Genomic DNA, 24,919 nt, shown 5'->3' with positions numbered 1-24,919 from the left:
GCATTCTCACAAACTTTATTTCACAAATATTTCTAAATTTGGACAAACCACAAGTTTTGTTGAATATTTACTTTCAGCATTTCTTGAGAAAGTGCAAGAGTTGTGATAAAAGTACACACACAAATGTATGACTACTTGCAACATGCTTATCTCGTATAAACAGCTCGACTCTTCTGTTTTTTCACATGCTACCACAAGTTGATAAGAAATATCGACATTATATACACATCTCTTGAAATTAGAAGTGTTTTTGTATTTAAATTCTCTATTTTCTGAGATTTCTGTTTCTTTGCTTACCACAATAAACTTGCATTTATATTATTTTTCTATTAATATTTGACTGTTAATTAATTCGCAAAAACTTTCCTTCATTTATATTGGATCGTTATTATTTGTTAAATTTAGAAAAATATTATGTTTTAGGTTTATAAAAATAAGTTCTATAATTATTTATTTATTACATTTTATATGTTAGTTAGAAGCACTGAATGTATAATAATATATTGTTTCTCTCTTATTTCACCAACATTTGGTCTAAAAAAATGACGTAGAATAAATGTGTAATTTTAAATTTTCTTTTGAAATTTGAAATTTAATTTTCTAAGTTTATGCGCCTATTTAAATTGTGGCTGTTCGAGCAAATTTTCTTTAAAACTCAGCATTTTTCTGTGTGTGGGTGTGTGTGTGTGTGAAAATTCTTTTGCCCAACTCAAATAACCCATTTCTGAAGGGGATAAATGGGACTGAAATTTATGAATAGCCGCAGGATTAAATGGACAGTACAGTGGGATTATAACCCAAAAATATTATGCTAAGTTGGCTTTTGTTGCGGCTATTTGCGTGGCCCGTGGCAAGCAAATAAATTGGCCCATATGCGAGTCCCTTAAGCTGGCCCAAACTATCTAAGTTTCAATATGTATATGGTATATGTCTTTGTATTCCTTTTGTTAGTGTGGAGACAAAAGGTGAAAGCAAGTAAGAGAAGGAGAAAAGCGTTTTTGTTTGGACTTTGGCGATTAAAACATTTTTGGGGTGTAAATCAATTTTGTGCCGCTTCGTGACCAAAGAGCCAAAAACTTTGGTCATTGTCAATAATAAATGTAAGTGCTGCAGACTGTGGCCAAGGCGTTCAAATGTGCGCGCATTAATCTGTGAAATTGACAGCAATAACAACAACAACAACAACAACCACAATAACAACAACAGTTACGACAACCATAACGGCAACTACATCCAGATTATGCAGAGACTCGCTTTGACTTCTCCTCACTGATTTTTTTGCATCGAGTTTTTGGGAGAAATTCAAAAGATGAATTTTCATAAAATATGAAAACGACTTTTCATATCGAACTTTATGCGTTGCTGCTGTCATTGTTGTTATTGTTGGGCTCCGCTGTTATCTGTCAGCTACAGTAATTTTTCATAAATAATATCTGTAAGCTGCTGACAGCATTACAACTAGCATTAATTAATTATAAATATTTGGAAAAAATCGCAACGCAAACAGAATTTAATTTACAATCTTGAATAAATTCTACACGTTTTCTCTTTCTCTTTTTCGCTTACTCTCTCTTTTGCTTCACAAAGTTACGGCAAAGTTTTTATGACGTTTTTCGACACAACAAAAAGTTTTAAAGTCTTAAAAACATTCAAAGTTTTGTGGCATGTTGATAAAGACAAAAGTGTCTGCCCCTTTTTTATATGCCCCACATGGCAACTCATAAGATCAACGGCTGCAAAGGGTTGCCATAATTACGCCACATCGTTAAGCCGGGGTATCAAGACTGAGGAGGGGACTGAGGCAAACCGCAAGAATTTTGCGGACAGAGCTTATCAATATTTTGTGAGTTCGCTCGCCGCTCGCAGCAAAAAGCGCAAAAAGCCCATTTATAATGCAGACCTTTTAAAGCTAGTTCCGGGGGAAACTTCAACAGGTTAACAGCATTTTACATTTAATATGCAACGCAAGTAAATTTTGCACGTTGGTCTCTAATGAAGCAGCAATACTCTTGTAATTGCCACATTCATTTGTCTTGAGTCTGATTAACTCGTTGTTTTTACAGTTTTATACTATACAACGGTTTTATTTGTATTTATTGTGTGAGTTGCTTTAGAAAAGCTCACTTCAATGCACATGTCTATTTTAAGGTTCTGCTTTTGGTAGTACAAGATCATTTGATTTGATAATATAAAAACATTTATAATACAAATCAAATCGTAGACGTTTGTCATGGCAAATAAAACTATCATTACCGATCAACTAATTTTAATTATTACCACAAAAATAAGTTTTATTACTCATATTTATATTAGTATGTACATAGGTAATGGGAAGTGGGAAGAACTTATTTTGAGGTTGCCAGTGCAGTTAAAATTACCTTTTCTGGACACAAATTCATTATGTGATGAGGATATTTAATTTATGTGCAAATATCTTTTGAACAAATATGCTTCAATTAAAAACTTTATATTTTATGTTTTTATAAATTTTGTTTAATTTCACCTCAAACTATGCACTTTTTGCACTAGGGGCAATTAAAGAAAAAACAAAAGAATATAATTTGTAGAAATGTTTGTAATGATTAATAAAAATATTTAGTTGAAAATTCAAGAAGCTCAAAATTACATTTAATGTTAATTTTTCTCTCTAAAAATAAAAAAGTTTAATGTGCATAACTCTTGTTAGTAGATATTTAGAAATTTCCTGTGAAAGAGAGGCACTTTATAGTTTATGTATAATTTGAAAATTTCCAGGAAATCTTTGCATAATTCAAAGGCTTCACTTAGTTAAAGGAATCATTGGGAAGCGCGTCACTTGCAGGGAATTTTGTGGCCAAGTTTACAACATCCGCTTGGGGCATTTAGGTTGCAAACTGTGCTAAATAGACAATTGCTACGCTTAATGGGTTTAATGCTTAATGAAATAATCATATGGCTAATAAAGTGTGGCTATGAAAATTCATAAATTAACTTGGTCAACAAAAGCAGGGGCAAAATTGCTGTCCATGTTATGTGAGCCACAAAGCAATCAAACACAAGACCAATTAGATGTCTCCAAAGGGTTTTGGGGTAAACGGTATTTTGAGTGAGAGTGGCAAGTCACAAACTTGCGGCAAAACTGTTGCAAAATCGATGCTGACAGCAAAGGTTGCTGCAAGTGCGAGTGGCAACAACTGACTTACTAACTAACTAAACTGACAGCTAACTTTAGCAATGTTGTCTGTAATGAGCGGTCACAAGGGAATGTGCCACACACACACACTCCCACACAGACGCACACTCCCACACATGCACTTACATACATACATACACCCACATACAAGCACGCACTCATACGTATGCAAATCTCAAACGTCTAATTAAAATCCATTCACAGGAGGCACTTGCCTCCGTTTGTGACATGAAGTGCACAAATGGTTAACAGTAACAAATCATTTGGCAAACTGTGTGGCAGCAACATTGTTGCAAGCGAACGCCACGAGTGCTACGTGGCGTCGACGTGGCGCAGAGCGAAAATGTTATTAGTTGCCTGTTGCTGCCTGTTGGCAGTTACCAATTGTCCTTGCTCTTGTTGCACGACTGTCAAATGTCGAAAGCTGGCAACTGTTGCTGCCATGTGGCATGTGGCAACAGTCAGACAGACAATGGCTCAGTTAGCCAGTTAGCGGCTGCAACAATGTGTGTGCGGGTGTGTGTGTGTGTGTGTGTGGGTTGTGTTCAGCAAAGGTAATTGAACAACATTTGTTGAATGGCTTGGAACAAATTGCCATAGAGTGAGAAGAGTGAGACATACACACAGTTAGAGCGAGCCAGCAAAAGGAAGAGAAGCGAGAGAATGAGTGACAGTGGGACAGAAAGAGAGATCAAGGTGGCGTGGCTGCTACATCAGGTGCTTTTTCTCTTGGCGCTGTCACAGTCAGACAGTTGGTTGATTTTCTGCAATATTAACTTCAGTGCCAGCTGCTACTCAGCTGTCAACTGTCAGCTAATATTTTAATATTTTAGATACCCTTTAATCAGCAGCAAATGTACGAGAATAAATTATAATTAAGACAAAGATATAATTAACAGTTGACATTTAAAAACACTGGAGATTTGAATTAGACGAGAGTATTTCTTTTGAAATGGCTTAAGAGAGGAAAACTTTTGGAAATTGGTAATAGTCGAACATAATATTTGCTGAGAGACTTCTAGTTAAAATATTATTTAATCAGCTGTTAATAAGGAATAATTCCAAAAGCTATTATTATGCGAACTATTAATCAACTGTAAATAATGCACAATTTTGAGAGTTTCTATCAAAGATGAGATGATGTAATTTGTGTACAATCATTTAATCTTCAAAGTTTAGGCTGATTAATTGGGTAAGTTTTAGATTATTTGTTTTTAAATATAAGAAAAGAATTATTTTGCAATTGTATTTAGAGCTGAAGTTTAAAATAATATTCTGACAATATTCGGTTGAGCTTTCTAACATTTTCAATATTATTTAATCAACTCCACATAAAAGCTAATTGAGAAAGTTAAAATAAATTAAAGAAAACGCTTTATGTTTATTTAAAAGTTTCGTATTGAAAAATATAGTCATAAAAGGAGAAATTTTTATTTTTTAACCTTCAACGCGTAATTAATTGTTAACTTTCTCGTCACAAATTTTGTTATAGTAGTCTATTACATTAACTTAGATGTGCATTTCGGAGTTAGAGTGCAACTGACGGACTTTCTGTCCAAGTTTAGCTGCTTTAACAACTCTTTTTTTTCCTCATTCTTTACTTCTAATCCTTTCTCTTCGCAATGGTTGTGCGCTGTACTCTTGCCACAATTTTACCTTGCAGCATGGGCAACTGACGCCGCATATAGGCAAACTTCAGTCTCACCGGCGTTTCCATGTTCATCGCCGGTATCAGGCTTAGGTCCAAGCGGAAGGCGCGTATGTAGTAGGTTTTGCCCCGTTGAAAAGGACATTGCCGTGGAAAGTTGCTGTAACGATCGAGGATTTCCCTGGACAGACGCATCAGGGGCACTTGGTTCTTATTTGAAAGCAGATGGCAGCCATCTACGGTGAGATTAAGCAGCACAAAGTCAACGGGTCGGCGTGGCATGATGATGCCTATGTGAAAGTCAAACTCCTTTAATTCCTCCCGCATTGAGAATTCCATGTGCAGAGTGCGCCGCTTTACGTTCTTGTTGAGACCGCAGTTGTATCTTTCAATGGGATTTTCGCTGACTTCGCTGCTTTTGCAGCTAAAATTCTCGAACTGCAGCTCAAAGTCGGTCTGTAGTCAACGGAAAACGTAAGAACAAAAGAGTAAACATTTTATTACGTATACGCACCTTGGCTCCCACTGGGTGTATCCGTAAAAAGTATATAGACAGTATTAAAGTTGAGCATGTCAGTAACTTCTTAAGCATTTCTTGCTGAATTAACAACTACACACATTAAATAAACGAACGCAATTGAATTGAAAATCATATTGATATAATTTGTCTCGTCTCTCAGTAATTTCCTGAGGCTTGACTAATGAGCACATGTGAGATTGTTAACTGTTATTGCTGGTCATTAAAAAATAATAACAATGTTAATATATTTTAATGTTTTAATGTCTTTTTTCGAGGCATAATTAGTTAGCCAAATGAAAGTTTAGCGCATAATGTCACAAGTCTAGGCAAAAATATTTATTGTGGTTTTAGAACCATGTAATAATTCTGTTGCATAAGTGATGACATTTTAATAATTTGCTGCTCGTTAATATTCAATAATTTCAACAAGACTCATAATTATGCACAACAATTATTCCAAATTCAATCATCCATTAATATGCAGACAAATCGTTGTTCAATTGAACTTTAAATGCGCATACGAAATAATAAATACTAATTGCTCGAATTATCTTTAAATTCGCATTTTGCATATAAATTTAAGAGCAATATTTACTTTTCCAACTACGTGCATTTCAATGTTAATATATATCGTTGGGCTTTGCTCATTTTATTCGGGGGCCAACACAGAGGTAAATAACGTTATAAACTAGTAAGCGAGCAACTTCTGATAGAAAGCTCAACAACTGCAGCAGCAGCTGCAGATGCAAAACAAACTCTATTTCATCAGCCTGTGGCAAAAGTGTTTTTTGCTTCAGTGTTTCTCTCTCTTTTTTTTTTTTTTTTTTTTCGGTAAACATAGTTGGTGACCTGCCTCGGCCAGGCCAAAGAGATTTAACGCTGTTCAAAGCGAAACCCACATCAATGGCTAATGGCTAATGGCTAATGGCTGCACTTTGTTGGCTAACTAAACATCCGTTAACATTCATAGATCTGGGGCTAGAAATTGCTCTCTCAATATGCAAACTATGCCCGTGGTGTCCTCTCCACTTTCATCAGCTCTGAGCTCTGAGGTTCTATTTAAGCGTAATAAGGTCATAAAGGGCAAAGCAAAGAAAGAAAGGGACAAACTCTTGTTTGCCCCGCAGACACTCGTGAAAGGTACAAATCACTGAAAGCAACTATGCAAGTGGCATGTGGCATGCGGCAAATTGTAATAAAATAAATAAAAGACCGTGCCAATTTAGTTTCGTGTTACGCGTTGCACACACTTTCCTTCCTGGGTAGCTGAGTTGGTTAATGATATGCTTGACAAGTCATTAATTTTAGCTAAGAATGAAAAAAAACAAGCTAAGCTTGAGTGTATAAACTATAAAATAAAGAATTTATAAGAGAATTTAAATACCATATTCGGCATTGCTTATGGCTTAGTAATTACAGTTTTTAATTTAATTTTTTTTAAAGAAAATTCAGTTTTAGTTAATTCAATAAAATTAATTTTAAATGAAAGTTAACCATTTCATAAAATTAAGCTAAACTATTATACAATACATAAGTACTAGTATACTGGAAGTTTCAAAATGTATTTTGTATGAAAGGATTTCTGTTATAGTTAATTAAATAATGTTGATGTTATTCTTTTTTCATACTTTATGTTCCACTTTGATATAGATCTAAATAAAGTAATTTTATAAAATGTTGTCGGTTACACACACAAAAATGTTACTATTTTTTATAATTAAAAGAAATCTGACTATGCTTGATTGATTAAATATTTAAACATTTCTCTTAAAATACTATATTTATATATTATAAAAATACAAATACAAAAGCTTGTGTAAAATAAATTTAGTTTTGGTTTATTGAGTAGTGCTTATTTTCTCTTGAAGATTCCTTACCTTACATTTATTTTGTTATAGATCAAAATATAGAAATTCTATAAAATGTAAAAGTATATTTTCCCGTCGGTTAAGCGCACGAACAAAATTGTTGCTCATTTTTTGCGGCGTCCAGCCAAGTGTGTGAAGTTTCAGCCAAATGTATTATCGCATTTCCGTGCTGCTTTTTATGTTGCACGTGCCACACACACACATGGCCACACACTTATGCACAAATGTAGATATATATATGGCAATATATGTATGTGTGTGTGTATGTATGGGATATATAAATTGGAATTAAAAATGCCAGGCGCGTTGCCAGTGTTACAAGGCATTTAAGGCTTCCATTGCCGGACAACCCTCAGCTCTAAAAGCGAATGTCTTCTATTAATGCAGACCGACTCTTGTGTCCCTCTCTCTGAACCGAGTAGAACTGCTGCTGCCGCTGGCTGTGCATGAGTGCATATTTATTTATGCAATCTATTTTAATTTTATTCAATTACTTGACTTCTAAGGCAAAGATACTCGGTGTTGAGAACGTCGACAGGTGAGCGAAGCGTTCACAGCTGCAAGGGTTTGCTTTAGACTACGTGGTTTTATTAAATGTAAATCCGAATGGTTGGTAACGGACCTTTTAAATGTTTTTAAAGCGAAAACGTTAGTCAGAAATTAGAGCATTGAGTTTGTAGAGAATATTCAATATTTTTTCAAATAGAGAAATGTCGATTTTAATACATGTTATTTATTATAACTAAAGTAATTTAGATTTATTTTAAATCAAATAATTCGTTAAGAAACTACAATACTATTTCGCCAAATGTTTTCCACTCTATTTTGGTTACGAAATCTATACTTTTGTGTCCGTACTTTTATTAAATATATTAAATCTGAACGGTTGGTGTAAGAATGCTAAAATTTAAGTGCTTAAAGCAAAAGCGTTTGTAAAAATAAGCTGAAATTTAAATTTTAATTTCGAGTGAATATTTCAGATAGTTTTAGTCAGAAAAAGCGAATTTAATATACTTTATTTATCATAGAAAAAGCTGTTTAAATTTATTTTGAATTAAATAATTATTTTACCCAAACAATTTTCATTTAGTTTTAAATTAAATAATTCTTTTACCCAAACTACAGAATAACTTCGATGTATTTCATTTTATTTAAATTCAAATTCCTGTTCGTACTTAAGCTTCTATATTTATATTTATTATATTTCTCATATATAGCAAAACCAATTTAGATTTATTGTGAAATAAATAATATTTTACCCGCACTACAGTACTACTTCGCTAAATGCGTGGCACTGCATTCTAGTCCAATTTAAAATCCATTTTGATTAGTATTCAATGCTTAGCCAAGTTGTGCTGTATTCCCAAATTGGGTTTCGAAAATTGCACAATGTTTACTTAATAAACAGAGTGCTCTGTGTTGATATCTGTGTATTTGCTGCTGATCTGTTCACAAGGATATTTCATTTGCAGATTGAAATATTCTTTTTATGCGAAATGCTGCAACAGTGTTTTTTGCTTTTCCGCTTTTGGCCCATAACAAAGTTTTTTGGCCAGCAAAATAAAAGGAAGGAAAAAAAGAAATGCAACAAGCATACAGTGTATCCTCTTCAAGCTGCGCAGGAAGAGCACATGAGTAGCAGATGCCGGAGCGAGTGCTCATATCATCAGCCTAATCATGTGGAATAAAGCGGAAACGGAAATTGCACACACGCATACACCCAAACACACGCAGCTGGCTTGCTGTCAGTTGAGTACCATAAATATGCCCTATGTGTGTGTGTGTGTGTGTGTGTGTGTGGGCAGTTCACATGTGTGTGTGTGTGTGCATCTATGTTTAGGTGTGTGTGCGTGTGTCTGGGTTAACCAGATTCAAACAAGCATATGCTTGCGGTAGTCCCATTACAGACTCTCATCCTCTCACTCTGACCAGGCCCCGCATCCCCCTCGGATATGTTGGAAATGAAAATTTTGTGGTTGAATATAACGTTAAATATTTGTGGTGGGGAAAGTTGATAGGCTACGTGTGCATGTGTGTGAGTGTGTGTGTGGGAAGATCTACTAGAATTTCAGTTTGGATTATTAATTAAAATTGCATTTGCAGTCTAACCAAATGTTGCAAGTTTGCGTGCATAATTTGCACCTGACTGCGCCACATGTTTTATATGTCCGTACTATACACGCAACAAGCAGGCATCGTGTTACTCTGGCTAAGCAATTACGGTAGGCTTTATTACCACACACGTTATCAGTGCCAAACACATGGCCCATAAGCGCTTATCAGGTTCCTGAACATCGCCCAAATGAGTGTGTGGCATGTGGTTGTCGACAGCACAGACTATAATAAGCAAACTGATGACACTTGCTGCACACGACAGTTGAGATTTGGATAAAGTTCGTGCTTGGCATTTAATTAAAGTAAATTATAAGCAATTGTCGATGGGCTTTGATTTGTGACAGTAAATGGGTGTTGAGTTAAAGTTATAAAGTAGTATATAGTGCCTGCTACTGAGACTGGCGGCTATATAATTAAAATACATATAAATAATATAGTAAATATTTTGTAGGACAAGTACGTACGTAATTTTACGTTGTTTTTTTGAGACTCTGTACACACGAATGAATAATTTAGAGCGACGGGATCACTCTTGATGGAAGTGCTGAGTAAAATGGACTCGTAAAATACTCTTTTCGCTTAAAAAAAAAAAAAAGATCGCCAAGCTGCTGATTTTTAAATGGTTTGTAGTAAATTGAAAAGTTCCAAATGTTTCATTATACTTTCGCACGAAAAGAAATACCAATTGAAGTGAAGACTCGTTTATACTGATATTTCGTTCAATATTATTCAAAAGCGTTTTAAGGTTATATTTAATTACCTTGTAATCCATCAGTTTAAAATATTACTTAACAAATGCATATTCCATTAACCGTGTTCAACGAAATACATTTTGCTTTAAGCTGCCTTTCAATTACGACACATCAAAATATACCTTTTATTGCTCGCTCCCTCTCAGTTCTGTTCTTCTTTTTGAGAGCTGCTGCAGCCGTTTCAACTAATGTCATTGGGTCATAACTGATAAGTGAACTGATAAGCATCGCCACATTTAGCTAAACGTCACTCGCTCTGTTGCCTCGCTCTCTCTCTCTCTCTCTCTCTCATTGTGTTGTTATCGCTTTTCGATTTTAACGCCATTTAGTCATTGCTTCCTTTAATAAAAATAATAAAAATAAACGATGCTTTCAGGCGCAACAGCTGTCAGTGTTGCGGTTGCGGTTGCTCGGTTATTGTTGCCCTTCTACAGTTCTTTCCGTACTCCGTACTCTGCACTCTGCTCTGTTCTGGCTTTTGCTCACAATTTACATGTACATGTTGCTGGCACCTGAGTGGTTACTGTTGTTACTCCTGCTCCTGTTCGGCCTTAGCCTTCGCCTTTCCCCTCGCCCCGCCTTCGCATGTCCTTGCTGTGGGTGTTGCGAAAATAAAAATAAAAAAAAAAACACAACGAAGAAAATTATTAAAAACGTCAGCAAAATTTATGTATTCCACATCGACGTTGGCATATTGTGTTAAAGCGCAGTCGGTGCTAAATGGACTGACCATGTTGTGTGCGGCATTCACAATTTTAGCTTTCGATACCCGAACTTAAAGTGCTTGGAGGTTAGCTACAGTGCCTCGAAATCTCAGATTAAAAAAAAAGAATTTTCGTGTGTCTTTATTTAAAGTATTGTAATACTTTGAATTGTTATCGTATTAGGACTTTAAGATTTTGATTAGTGTTCAGTTAAACTTTCTTTATTCTGCTTATACTTCGAGTGCTAATATAATATTTATTGCTTGTCTTTTTAATTTGGTTCTTTTATAAAATATTAAATATTTGTTTATATTTATTATATTGCTTTTTATATATATTATAGGTTTTTGTTTTCTCGTAACGATTCTGCTACTTTCTTATTCCTAAATATCGGAATTCTATTATAATCTTTTATATTATTTTATTATGTTAAGTTCTTCCTTCCTGTAGTCATTACTTAACTGACACTAAATTGATTCTAAGCGTGGGCTTAATTTCTCTTCAGTATTTTATTTGACTTGTCTTATTTATCGTTCTTTTACGCTCTGCGTCAACTTGATATGGGTAATATTCTCAAGTGGAATTTCTACACCAACTTCGCCCACTTTCATCGCTTGTCTTTTGGTTTGGGTATTCCACGCGCTGGTCACTCGACCGCAACATATTGTATTGCTCTTTCTTTATTTTGCTTTTTGTTGGCCACAAACTGTTGTTAACTAAAGGCCAAAGTGGACGTGTTGTGGTTCTGGGAATACATATTAATTGAATGTTGTGGGTGGCCTGTGGCATATTTATTTGATAAGCAACAAGCAAAGTCAATGCTGCTTAACACCGAGAGTACAATACAAATGCAATCACAACGAAACAATTGTGCAACTCAAATTAATTTGCTCATTTAATTAAAGTATGTGCTACATTTGTCATTTTTCCCATTGTTGTTTCTTTGCAGTTTTTCGCCTAGCCCCGAGCAGCGCTTCTGTAGGCGCAAAAGGCCGCAACCATTCCTATGCCAGCCCGCAAGGGGCTGTTAGCGCCCCAAAATACATTCCTGGACACAATTGCCACACGCTTCGATGGCACGCGTAAGTTAAAAAGCCGAAAAAAAACCCATAAAAAAGAATAAGTGGAAAGAAAAACAGAAGCATCCATTGGGGAAGTTTTGAAGGTTGAGAAAGTTTAACGGACTTATTAAATAAATTGCAACCTAAAGGCATCTAAAGATGCAATCTTTAATTACCTCAAAAAGCAGTAAGAGATCACTTTGTACACGAGTTTATCAAGCTGTGCATGCCACACACTCGAATCGAACTCCTTTCATTTTTTAGTAGGGTATCGTAAAGTGAAAGCTAAACGATATTAATATTTAGCCAATGTTTTATTTATGCGAATTTTATTGAGCTTGACGCTCAGCATAATGGCATATGCATAATCCCCGGCAGCAGCATTTGGGTGGGTCATAAAAAATATCACAGATTAAAGAGATGGCAAACAAAGGCAGCAAGCAACGCACTTCTATTCAAGTAGAGGACAGAGAGAACAAGGACAATGCGTGTGTCCCTTTGGTAATCTTCCCTTTGGCACATGGAGTAAAATTAAAACTATTTGTTGTTGTCTTCCGTTTCTGCTGTCTCCTGTTGTCCTGCTGCTGCTGCTGCTGCTGTTAGTCCCTTGTCAATCAGAGCACTGGGAATATACAGAAGGCGTGCTGAGGCGTGGCATGTCGCCTTGGGCTAAAATAAAAGCTCATAAAATGCTTTTCATTTGTCAAGAGCACGAGCATTTTTTTTGTACCATTTATTATGTCAAATTTAAATGTCCGCCTTTGTTTGCCAATAAATAAGCGATAATTAGCTAAAAAGATTTTGGGCAAAACAAAAACAATAACTAAATGTAATTAGCTTTTTTATTGTGACATAAATACTACAAATATCTCCGAAATGAACAGCCAAAAAGGCATTAATTTTAACAGTTGCCTGCAAGTGAATTGTCAGTCGGGCCCACAGGCCGTATGATTGTTTTTGCGTTGGTGTTGATAAGTATTCTAGCACATACTTGTATTTACTTTTCCATTTTGGCTATTCAGCACTTTAGCTGAACATGCTGCTCAGTCAAGTATTTAATATGCTGAGCGCGTTTGAAGCAAGTGGCATCAAAACTTGGCTTTTAGGTCATCTAACTTTTTAATGGTATCGAATATTACATAAATGCGCATTTAAATTGTTAACGAAACTTTTTGGTTTTATGCAATATACTACATGTGCTTCAAGTTGTCATCTATCTCTCTCTCTGATTTCATGGATGTACTTCAATTGATTATATCATCTGTTGCCGATTGCACTTTGTGTATAATCCTTTATTGAATACACAAAGCACAGCACAAAGCAAAGTCCACAATAGCAAATAGAGTGAGAGGCAGAGAGTGGCTTGTATCTATTCTGAGATACGAGCACTCACAGTTATTCACTAGCTATTCATAGCTGCCATTTATGCCTGCAAATTGTGTGCTTGGCATTATTATTTATGTCATTCGATAGCCACAAAGGATCTAAGCAAGATTTGCAGCCAATTCGCAAATGTTATTTTTACACATCAGAAATAGCTTGAGGACAAAGCATCAAACTAATTTAAGCTCGTAAACCGCTAATTAAATGTAATGTCCAAAATCATTATTAGCTCGTTAAAGAGCTCTATCAAGTTCAAGGAATACTCATTAAAATCAGCTCAAGTTTTCATAAAATCTCATTGAATTTTCATGCATTTTAATGACGATACCCTGCGGATGACTAGAGGGATGGGGTATATATTAATATTCTATTAGAAATGTTATTTATGTTTTCTTTGTGGGTATTTTCACGTCGACCATTGCTTGCAGCAATCCTAGTTTTTATTTCTGTATTTTTTCTTGGTATTTGATTTGAAGGGAAATGAAACTCTGAAATGTTTTCCATGTAATCTCCTTGCCAGTTTATTCATGCATTGCGTTTCGCTCACATTTGAATCCTTTTCTTGTTATTCTGTTATTCTTTTTTTTTCATTGGTTTTTCGTTCTGTTTCTGATAGAGAGGGAATCACTCAGTGGAGTCGCAGACGGCGTCATAGTTGCCACTCAATGTTGCACGAATGGCTACAAAAAAAACTAGCAAAGAATTTCATTTCATTAAATTTCATTCTCATTCTCAGCTCTGAGATACAAAGGAAGCGAAAGAAAGCACGCTCTGAGTATTGGCGGCATAGTTAATTAAATTTTTGGTTGTTTGTTAACGTTACAAAAAAAAAAAAAACATAACGAAGCTTTCGTCAAGGGAGAAGCAACAAAGTACACAATAATAACAAAGTCATAGGTAATTTTTTAAGGTCAGCAAGTTAAGCAAGTGGTAGAGAACTCGATGATATATGGCAAAAATTTGTGATGTTTGCTATTGGAAGAAGGAAAACAATTGAAACAGCAGGATGTCCGTAAACATTTTCGCAGTCACAGGACAATTGTGAAATTACAGCCGACATTCAAACTGTTTCCCATTTTTCTCACTCTTCTCTCCCTTTACTTTGCAGACTCGAACTTTGTGCTCGGCAATGCGCAGGCAAATGGCAATCCAATTGTTTATTGCTCGGATGGGTTCGTGGATTTGACAGGATATTCACGCGCGCAAATTATGCAAAAGGGTAAGACAATGACGAGGGATGAATTGGGGGCCAAACAAGCTCAACACTTCAATACTCATTTGAATGTATTTGTACAACATTTTATTCAATTGTTTGCCAAAATGAACACAACAACAACAACGAATGACGACAACAACAACAACAACAATGGTGATACGCACAGGCTGCTCATGTCATTTCCTTTACGGGCCGGATACAAAGGACGAGCACAAGCAGCAAATTGAGAAAAGTCTCTTAAGCAAAATGGAACTAAAGTTGGAAGTTATTTTCTACAAAAAGGAAGGTAAGCCACCAACTCAACTCACAAACTCTTAGTTGATAAATTCAAAACAGCGCCGAAGACAACAAGAAGCAAGAAGTGAAAAGCTGAAAGCAAATTTGTGTTTCAAACATAAGCGTGGCTGGAAAATGCGAGAAATTGTGTAGTAAATTGTTTTTACTTTTAATTAAAAAATTTTCGGAGGGCTGAAACATCGTTTGAGCATTGAGGTAATTTGTGTCTAACAAAGAGGAAATTAAATGCCAACTTCTCTCATTCATTTGTCTAAACAAAAGAAACTTTTGACCACATACGCCAGCTCAACGCATTAGTTGGAAGGGCAAATGACATTAGCTAAATATAATTTCATTTAAGATTTTTATTAAAATGAAACTATGTAGCTATTAAGACTGTAAACAGCATAGCAGGGAATGTGCATCACTTACTTATAATGTATTATTTATTACAACTTTCGAAAGTAACAATTCCAAAATGCCTATTTTCTTTTTTGAAAAGGGGAATATTTTCCGAATTTTCGTTTTGAAAATAGAAATAGAGCTCGATTTAAAATTCTAGTGAATATAGATTTTATTAAATTAAAAATTTCTAATGTATTATTTTATATTTGTGGAACATTTTATCAGAAAATTTAAAGAGATATACAATTAGTAAAAAAAATGAAGAATATATATTATATAGTAATATAATAATGTTGGAGGAAACAAATATTTGAGAAGATTTCATCATATATATTTTTTATTTTTGTAAATTTCTTCATTCACTTCTAGACTTTACATTTTTAAGCTTTTCAATTTATCATTGTTAAATAATTTATATGACTTTCTCTGCTTAATGAAGTTTCGCAGTTCAAAATTAAACCTGAGCTTGAGCTAATATGATATTCAGCTAGTGTCATTGCAGCGAGACACTCGTAAAACTTTGAAGCTGTGGCTTGCCACACGAGCGAAAGTTACGAAAGGATTATCACAATTGCTGGCCAAATAACAAAAACACGAACAGCAACAACAACAACTATTTGTTACAGCAGCAATAATAAGTGAAAAGCTGTAAGTCAATTGTGGCACACGACCACGTGCGTTGGTTGCACAAAAACTTTTCTCTGTTTGCTGGCAAACCACAGACAGGCTCTCACCACCTCAACGAAGACTGAGACTCAAACTGAGGCTGCGACGGAGGCTGAGTAAGAGCCTTTGGCACTTGGGAGAAGCTTTAACAATCTTTCGTATTGACTTTTAATTTAAGACACAGGCTACTGCTGATGCTGCTGCTGCTGTGTGTGGCATCAATTTTCCAGTGCGTGCTCGTATGAGCTGGCTGGGCTTTTTATTGAGTTAGGAGATTCAGTCAAGCGTTTGCCTTGAACTAGTTTCTCCCTCCCCTCTCTCCCACACACACGGGAGCTCAACAGATCACACTCAAACGCAAACGCACGCTTACACACACACTGACTCACCCACTTGTTGTGCGGCTGCCACAAAACAATAAATTGTGCTGCTAGCATTTCTGCACGTCCGTGTCGCGTGTTTCTTTACTGTTGTTTAATGAGGTCACGATTAATCAGCAGCTGGCGAAAAGGACCCCATGACTGCTTTCTTTCCCTGCGAATAACGTATACGTACGAGTATCTCGGTGTGTATTTTGCTTTTGGGCCATTAACTTGCCTATAAGTTTTCTAATTAGCACTGCGCTTAAAACTTTTAACAGACCCATAGTTACGGTGCTTGGGATTATTATTAATTATGCATTTGGTTAATGTACTCTGCACACGCCTGCGGGCCAAGGCTCAGATAATTAAAATGCCGTCTACATAATTGTGTTTTAATTGAGTTGATATGCAATCATCACTTTTTTTTGTGCATACCATTTGAAAGCCAATTAGCTGGGCAACCAGCTTGCCTGACAAGCCTTTAGCTTGGCATTGGCAGTGGCTTTGGCATTCAAATGGTATTCATTGGCTTCAAAGCAATTTCAATTGGGTCTGCTTATGACATTCGCATTCAACTCTTCAACTGTCGCGCGGCTGTAAATGCCGCAATTATGAAACCACAATTGCGAATCGATATATGTCTCATGGAAATCAGTTTCAGCAACCGCGAAATTACAATCGCAATGGCGGATCAATATTTCTATTCAAGTCATCAGAATTCTTTGGCTACTTTTCATTTCATTCTTTCATAAAATTGCATTCTGGTATTCTTCAGCTTAATGAATTTTTAGCTCTACTTTTTGCTTACTTTAATGAGCAGAGTTAACTACATTCTTCACAAAGGACCACATGTCCTTACTCATGGTGCTGTTATACTTCACTTTTCTTTCTGATTGCCAGGTGCTCCATTTTGGTGTCTGTTTGATATTGTGCCCATTAAGAATGAGAAGCGCGATGTCGTCCTGTTCCTTGCCTCGCACAAGGACATCACACATACCAAGATGCTGGAGATGAATGTGAACGAGGAATGTGATAGCGGTAAGTAGCAAATACTTGAAATAAGAAAACGATGATTAAAGGGTAAGCCATAAATTGCATATGGCCTACCAGACAAAAAACCAAAAGCTCTCATTAATTAAAGCATTTCGTTTTCGCGCACAAATGTACAAGCAACAATTTCCAATTGACACACGTCCACATTGAACTCTCTCTCTCTCTTTGTCTCTAAAGTAATAAACTGTTCACACAGCACGAATCATAATGGCTCTTACACTCGCAATCACACACACACAACATTTACACACCAGCACCATCAACAGCCACATTTACGGTCCCCTAAGTAAAAAAAAAAAACAATTTTAAATAATCCAAAAATTAAAAAAGCATACAATTTCCATAGAATGTGAAGTGTAAAATGTATTGTATTTTTAATGGTTAACCAACACGCATTGCTAAAGGTAAAATATTTTTGCAGAATGCGTTCATTATATATGCTGTATGTTGATTTGTTTTTGCTCTTTTCGCACCGTCTATGTATTTTCATTTTCTCTGTCTGTCTCTCTGTCATAATCAAGCACGCGTTTTTCACATACCTTTTATAAAGAGTCTGGTGATTTTGAAATTGAATATGAAAATTATTTAACTTATTTTTATTGTTTTAGTGATAACCCCAGGTATATTAGACTGCCAAAGTTTTTTAAAATTTTGAAAAGTAAAACATAATTTAAATTCTACATTTTATAAAGCAACAATTTCTGTTCACATTCCTTCAATATTTGTTAGTATTATAAGAAGCTGAAAATGAAAATCACCACAATTCCTTAGAAATTTGTATTAAAATGCATTACGAAATCGAGGCATGACTTTATGCTTTTTTTGGTAAGTCATCTTATACATGTCAAGTTTCGGAAATGTCTTCTATTGATAAAAATCCTTTGCATTTTGGTACCTCTGTAAGAGTATTTGAGCTTTGTCATAACAAATGTTTTTGCTAAATTCGCCTAACTTATTTCTTGTTTTTCTGAATTGTCACGTTGTCAACTTAACTTTGTCGGGAATGTCTCTTTGGTTAACCTGTCCAAGGTTTGTTAGTTAACAGCTTTTTGAATTTTGACGCATGAATATGAATATTTTAACAGCAAAACCAAACTGTAGCAGATTTTTATCTACTTACTCACGTTCATTTGACATTTCCGTTTTACCAACTGCGGTTTGACTTTTGGAGCTAGTTAGAGCTGCTTAAATTAAACCAAAGACAGACCACATTCTATTTTAAAATATGTTGCATAGTATATCACAGTTTTAAATTCGAGTATAGTAAAATATAATTCATATAATTTCATTTGAATTGTTTGAGACAGATTTATTTATTTTCAATTTTTACATTTTTTAATGTTTACCATCAATTAATTTATTCGTATATTTTGGTAACAATTTGTTTATTTAAATTGCATTTAAAGCTAGTAAAATCGCATTGTTTGCTTTCCATTTAAGAGACAATTATCTATTGATTATAATTACATTTTAAATGAAATGACATTTTTCATATTATTTTTGATCAAAAATGTTTATTATAAAATATCACTACAGGCGGAATTTCAATTTTTATTTTTGACAATTAAATGAAATGTCAATTTCGTTGCAGCAAACACAATTTAATGTCCGCTTTATTCAGTTCCCATTAGTTGTGGAAATTCAAACGGAATGTTAACCAAATTGTATTTACTGTCAATTCTCTGGCCATTTGATTGTCATACCAAATAAATTCGAGTTGAAATTCAATTCGATTCAATGCTATTGTAAATGAATTCAATCTCAGATTTAGCTTGCAGTAATTACAAATTAACTAAGTAAGTTTCAGGTACTAAATTCAGTACTGGATGCTGGATTATGCATTAAATATGCTCACAACTTCATTCACTGAATTAGTTAGCAGTACGGAACAGAAGTGAACAGAATCTGTCTGCACGAATCCCTAAGGGGTTGTCGAGTTGGGGGGATGGGAAGAACACAAAAGAAGAATAATCGTATGTTTAAATATTGATGTACAGGGAGACAACTTCAACTCTGAATGGAGAATGGGAGAAGGCCAAGAGAATTCCATGAGAATTGTTTTGCTTTTGTTTGGCTGTTGTCTTTTTCCTTTTGCTCTGCTTTCATCGAATGAAGTGAATTTATTCGCGTAGGTCATTGCGCATTCAAACTAATGCGGATTAGTCAGGACGACGGAGTCTGGGGACAAGTTGAATTTTCGTGAAGGGTGACGAGGTCATTGTTAAGCTGCTGTTTGCCTGCACTCTCTGGCATTTTGAGCAGCAGGTTTCATCTGCAGTTTTTATTAGGATCATTATTCAGCAGTTGGCTGGAGTCTGTTGTTGTCACTGCTCTTGACTTCAATGTTTTGTGGTTTTGTGCGAAATTGCAGTCATGCAAAGGACGAGACAGCTGCCGTAATCGCTCATCGTCACTTTTGTGTTGTGCAATTTTAAATTATGTAAAAACATCTGGCATTGATAAGGTAAGCAGCAACCTTCACGTGATTATTCGATTACAATTTACAGTTTCCAACGAAATGCAGTCGTATTTGCTGCACGCATATTAATTACAGTTGAGTTCCATAACAAATTATTTGCCATTAATTTGGCTTAATTGAAATATCATAACATCGCACAATTTTCTGCAAATAATCTCTGATATTTGCGGTAAAATACAAATTGAGTGGCAATTCAAGCTCCATGGAAATATTGAGTGCGCCATATTTAGCATGCTTTAAGTTGGCTAATTAGCTTAACAACTTTAAAGAGATGAAAGCAAGAGCAAGAGAAAATGAGAGAACAACCGCACATTAGAAGGACATTGGACAACAATTTGAAGGCAATTGAATTATCATTCGGTTGACATTTCAAATGACCGTCATTTTACACATCATTAGGCCTGTCAACTGCCGCTGCTTAAAGCAATTTTTGGACGCCATGTGCGACGCTCTCTCATCTGTCTCTTCGACAGCATTTTCCACACTCGACTGAATCGCGCTTATTTTCTACTTTTTTCTCGTTCATCGCACCAATATTTCTGTTGCTTTTTTTTTGTATTTTGTATGCATTAAGCGTACGCCACGTGTTGCTGGAATTTTTGTTTTGGGGATGTTGGATGGCATCCTCAGACCCCTAGAAAAAAAGGAGGAGAATGGCCGGGATCATTGAGGTGCCTGGCAGCTTAATTGGCATTTCGATATGACAGCAACGTTGGGTCATCGTTCGCTTTGGTTTGGTTTGGCTCGGCTCAAAACTGAAATGAAAATGTGTGTGTTTCAGACCCTTTTGGGCAAAACAAATAGCCAAATATGCGAGTTACATTTATAGTTTGCCGAAGACTAAATACACTTACTGATATTCAGAAAGTAAACTAAATCTGGGACTGATTAAATAATTTAATTTTATTGGTCAATTATAGTGCCAGTTACTTTGATGTAAGTATCCATGTCTGATACACTTTAAATAAATTTCAAAGCTGCCTTTGCATTCAATAGTCTCATACTCTCTTCAACTACACTTTCTTGCATCATTAGAATAACCTTTGTTGCCATAAAAAATGCTGCTAATAAACCGCACCAAAAGCGTTTTTACACTTTGTTACGACATCGAAAATTAAATCCTTATAATTAGTATTCTGCTTTTTCCCACATTTTGTTTTTTTTCGTGTATTTTTGTGTTATGTTTTTGGGATCTAATTTTTCACAATCAAGCTAATTGTAATTTATAGCAGCACGCGCCGCCTTTGAGGAGGTAGACGAAAATAGAATTAAGTTAAATTTAATGAGCCCGCTTGAGGTTCAGCCTCAGTGCTCAGTCTGATTGCGGCTTGCTTTCATCCTTCAGCCCCATTAATAGAGCATTCCGACCTTGTTTACATAGCCGCCAAATAAACGAGTACAAATTTCTTTTTGCTGGTTTGAGGATTTGTCGGCAACTTATCATTCACCTCGCTGAATTTTCAGAAATATTATGTTATGTGTTTATTTGCTTGAAATTCATTTTCTGTTTGCATGTTGTGACTTGATCTTTTCGTGCCAATATTTGTTTAACTTTGTGAGCATGTCATAAAATTGATGAATTTACCAATAAAAATATTTGTTTTGCTGCTGTGCTGCACGCTTCAACTGGCTGTTTTCATGTCAATTTTAATTGCATTTTCCACAAACATTTTTAGTACTAATGCTGCATGACTTGTTAATATGAGGCAAAAAATTTGTGGAAATGAATTATTAGTGCAAACTAATGATTAGAGAACTTTTGCTGTTAAGCTAACAAAGGTTGCTAAAAGGTTTTTGTTGCGGTGTGCTTAGAAAGATTTTTCGAGGTAACAAACTTGAATTGAAAATGTCGCCTTCTCTTCTTTAGAATTAATATCGATCTGATTGCCAATTGTTGGTATGTTGACCAATAAATTGTTGAATGTAAATTCTCATTTGCCAAATGTAATTTTAAGTTTTTGTATATTTTTGAGAGTAGCATTAAAAAATCCATAAAAACAAATCATAAAATTCAAAAAGAATACGAGAATTTTGCATGTCTTGAGTCGAAGTAGAATAATATAAAACTTTTGTTGAGAGAATCTACTATAAAACAAAAATTCACTTTAACTGCCAGACAAAAAGGCAATAAAAACAAAAACACAAACTCACCTACACTCTCTCACACACACACACACACACAGATTTATGGCCATACACAGACAGAGACAGCTTGTACTTTGTGTCGCTTTTTGAGGCTGAATCACATTTGTCTTTGTGTGTTCATGTGCACCTTTGTAGCTTATCGCTAACTAAATTAAAATTACCAATTGACTAAACAAAAATTAAGATTGAAATAATAAACAATTATTAATTGTAAAATCGTATTTGTACAATTCTGTATATTTTCTTTCTTTGTGCTCTTTTTTACTCTTACTATAACCGGCATCATTGTAATTAAACCGACATCAAAAATAAATAAAACAAAAAAAACAACCCAATTCACCAACTACTAAATCCAAATTCCGTATAAAATATAAATAAAATAATAATAATATGTATAATATTGTCGACTCGCAAAACAACGAATGTGTGTATTATGTGTGTTTGCTCCTTCTACATAAATTGAATATGAAATTGAAATTGTTGTGTGGCATTTGGTGTTGCGACTCTGTAAGTTTTTGCCCTTACAGCTGCACTCTTGGGCGCTAGATTTCGTGCCGGCTCAAATGCCGGCATGCTCGGGTTGGGCGGCCTTCCCGGCTTGGGTGGCCCAGCAAATGGCGATGGAGGCGACGCAGAGGCCGGCGAGGGTAATAATTTGGATGTACCTGCCGGCTGTAATATGGGACGACGCCGAAGTCGTGCGGTTCTCTATCAGCTATCCGGTCATTACAAGCCCGAAAAGGGCGGCGTCAAGACCAAATTAAAGCTGGGAAATGTGAGTATACTCCACACACACACACATTGATCCACCAAAAGGTGCCAACCACAAAAACCACGTTCAATTAAACGTGGGGTTTACATTTTGTGGTGTGTTGCTTCGACTTGAGTTAATTTAATTAATATTTTACCATTAACTAAAATCCTTTCTCTTCTCTTCAATATTTGATGGGAAATGTGCTCTTCAGAATTTCATGCATTCAACTGAGGCTCCGTTTCCCGAATACAAGACGCAATCGATAAAGAAGTCTCGCTTAATTCTGCCCCATTATGGCGTATTCAAAGGCATCTGGGATTGGGTTATACTGGTCGCAACCTTCTATGTGGCATTGATGGTGCCATACAATGCGGCATTTGCCAAAGCGGATCGCCAGACTATGGTTTCCGATGTGATTGTGGAGGCGCTTTTCATTGTAGGTAAGCTGAACGTTGCCAGTTGATATATATCTAAATTATCATCGTCATCGTAATCATCTTGTTACAAATCGTCATTACTCTTTTTTGGTAGGGCAAAATTGAATTTAACTTGAGCTTAGTTTTGTATTCTCTTGTGTCTGTTATTTAATGTTTATTCTATCTCTCTCTTGTGCGTTCTCTTTTATTGCAGATATTTTATTGAATTTCCGAACAACCTTTGTCTCGCGCAAAGGTGAAGTCGTATCCAATTCCAAGCAGATTGCCATCAATTATTTCCGTGGATGGTTTGCTTTGGATTTATTGGCTGCCCTGCCCTTTGATCATCTATATGCATCCGATTTGTACGACGGCGAGGTGAGTAATTGCATTTAAATTGCTTCAAGCCCTTCGATCAACAATTTTGTATCATATCCTATACTTTCGTAAGGATTAATGCTCAATTTGCATGTCACTAGCAATTGTTTTTTGCATTTTTTTTTAGCTCTATTAGTATCGGTTGAAGCGATGAGTGTGTGATGATGACATTTTTTTTCACATGTGCATGAGCTTTGCTTTTGTATGCAAATTGTGCCGAAAAAACAGTTTTTTAACGTTTGATACCACAGGCAAGCATTGCATAAAAGGATTAGTTCTGGATTTTATTTAAAATCAATTTACTTTAAATGGAGCTGCAGGTATAAATATGCAGTATGAAACTAGTCACTTAAAAATGCAATAATTGTTTTGTATTTAAAAGTATTTAAACCGGCAATAATTGAGATATATAGGAACTATGAATTTTTATATATAATATTATTATTCGTTAATTGTTTTGAGTTAAAAATTGGTAAAGCTACAATAAAAAAGAGACTTAGGTGTGCATTGTTATATATTATATTATTCCTTTATTGTTGATACCGAGTTTTCTTTAATTGAAATTCAAATATTTAAATCTTAAAAATCGAGACTTATCTCTGAATCAATTCTTATCCGTTTATACATAAATATATATTGCAGAGTTTTCTCTAATTGTTTTGAATATAAAATTATTTAAACCGATAATAATTGATATATGTATACATATGTACATATATTATGGTGTTGAGAATTAAGTAATTAAGTAACTACAACCAATAAAATCTCTCTCTCATGTAAATATTTAAATTTTTTAATCCGTTTTTATATGCTGCAGATTTTTCTCTTATCTCTGTAATCTTTTAAATTTAAGTGACAAAAGAAAAGTTAGCTGTTATATTCCAATTTAATACTGAAATTGCTAATCAATTTGATTAAATCGAGCTAGTGACTCTCAGTATCAATTCAATTAAAAATCAATTTAAGCGTATTTATTTGATTTTATCAACACACTCGCACTCAATCCTGCCTTGACTTTGCCTTGTGCAACTCGTAGCAAAGTTTTCCACAAATTGCAGTGTGGCTTAACAAGGAACTTTACTCCAAGCAACGTCAGCTAGAGATGTATAGAATTCTCTTTTTGCTCACTTCTTTCTCTCTCACTGGCATTAAATATTTAAGCCAAATTTGAAGTGGTAAATAGCATTAAGAGATTTGCATAATATGCATAATGCATGTTTCTCATCTTGTTGCCCATTTTTGGCCCGCTTTTGACTTGTTAAATGACAGACTGAATTGAATTTAAGCTTAATAGCTGTGAAATGTGAAAGGCGCACAGTGCTATTGCAGTGCAGCACATTTAATTAAGATTTAAGTGCGCCAAGCATAGTTTTCATATTTATATTTGAGCTGTACTCAACCTCATTTAAGCAGCTTTTCCTGCTATTTTCATTTCCCTCCTCTCCAACCCTTTTGAGTGCACTTTGTGGCCAGCAAGCCGGATTACAGTCGCATCCTGTCTCGGTTACATTTAGTCACAGCGAAGGGGGAGACTTTAATTGAAGCT

The 24,919-nt window shown here is 35.2% G+C and overlaps 2 protein-coding genes across 2 annotated transcripts in view; one reads left to right on the top strand and one right to left on the bottom strand.

Annotated features, from left to right (window-relative positions):
* The window catches only part of LOC132790112 (potassium voltage-gated channel subfamily H member 8), a 63,807-nt gene that overhangs the window by 18,812 nt on the left and 20,076 nt on the right, over positions 1 to 24,919 (top strand). Inside the window, exons 3-9 of the mRNA XM_060798548.1 lie at positions 11,729 to 11,861; positions 14,332 to 14,442; positions 14,606 to 14,725; positions 17,049 to 17,186; positions 22,353 to 22,600; positions 22,791 to 23,019; positions 23,210 to 23,373. Of these exons, the coding sequence (XP_060654531.1) occupies positions 11,786 to 11,861; positions 14,332 to 14,442; positions 14,606 to 14,725; positions 17,049 to 17,186; positions 22,353 to 22,600; positions 22,791 to 23,019; positions 23,210 to 23,373 (1,086 nt within the window). The 5' untranslated portion in view covers positions 11,729 to 11,785. The remainder of the gene's footprint in view (positions 1 to 11,728; positions 11,862 to 14,331; positions 14,443 to 14,605; positions 14,726 to 17,048; positions 17,187 to 22,352; positions 22,601 to 22,790; positions 23,020 to 23,209; positions 23,374 to 24,919) is intronic.
* Positions 4,776 to 5,412, bottom strand: LOC132793389 (uncharacterized). Its single transcript, XM_060803304.1, has 2 exons — positions 5,335 to 5,412; positions 4,776 to 5,276 (listed from the first exon to the last, which is right to left on the bottom strand). Exons 1-2 carry the CDS (start codon positions 5,410 to 5,412, stop codon positions 4,776 to 4,778), a joined length of 579 nt encoding a protein of 192 aa, XP_060659287.1.

The sequence above is a fragment of the Drosophila nasuta genome, chromosome 3, assembly GCF_023558535.2.
Source record: "Drosophila nasuta strain 15112-1781.00 chromosome 3, ASM2355853v1, whole genome shotgun sequence".
Classification (NCBI taxonomy): Eukaryota; Metazoa; Arthropoda; class Insecta; order Diptera; family Drosophilidae; genus Drosophila; species Drosophila nasuta.
This window is presented reverse-complemented; position numbering and strand designations above follow the sequence as displayed.

Excerpts from the sequence above, each read along its gene's own strand:
- LOC132793389 (XM_060803304.1), bottom strand. The coding sequence starts at position 5,412 with ATGCTTAAGAAGTTACTGACATGCTCAACTTTAATACTGTCTATATAC. Across the intron at positions 5,277-5,334 it reads TACACCCAGTGGGAGCCAAG|ACCGACTTTGAGCTGCAGTT; the intron begins GTGCGTATACGT and ends CGTTGACTACAG.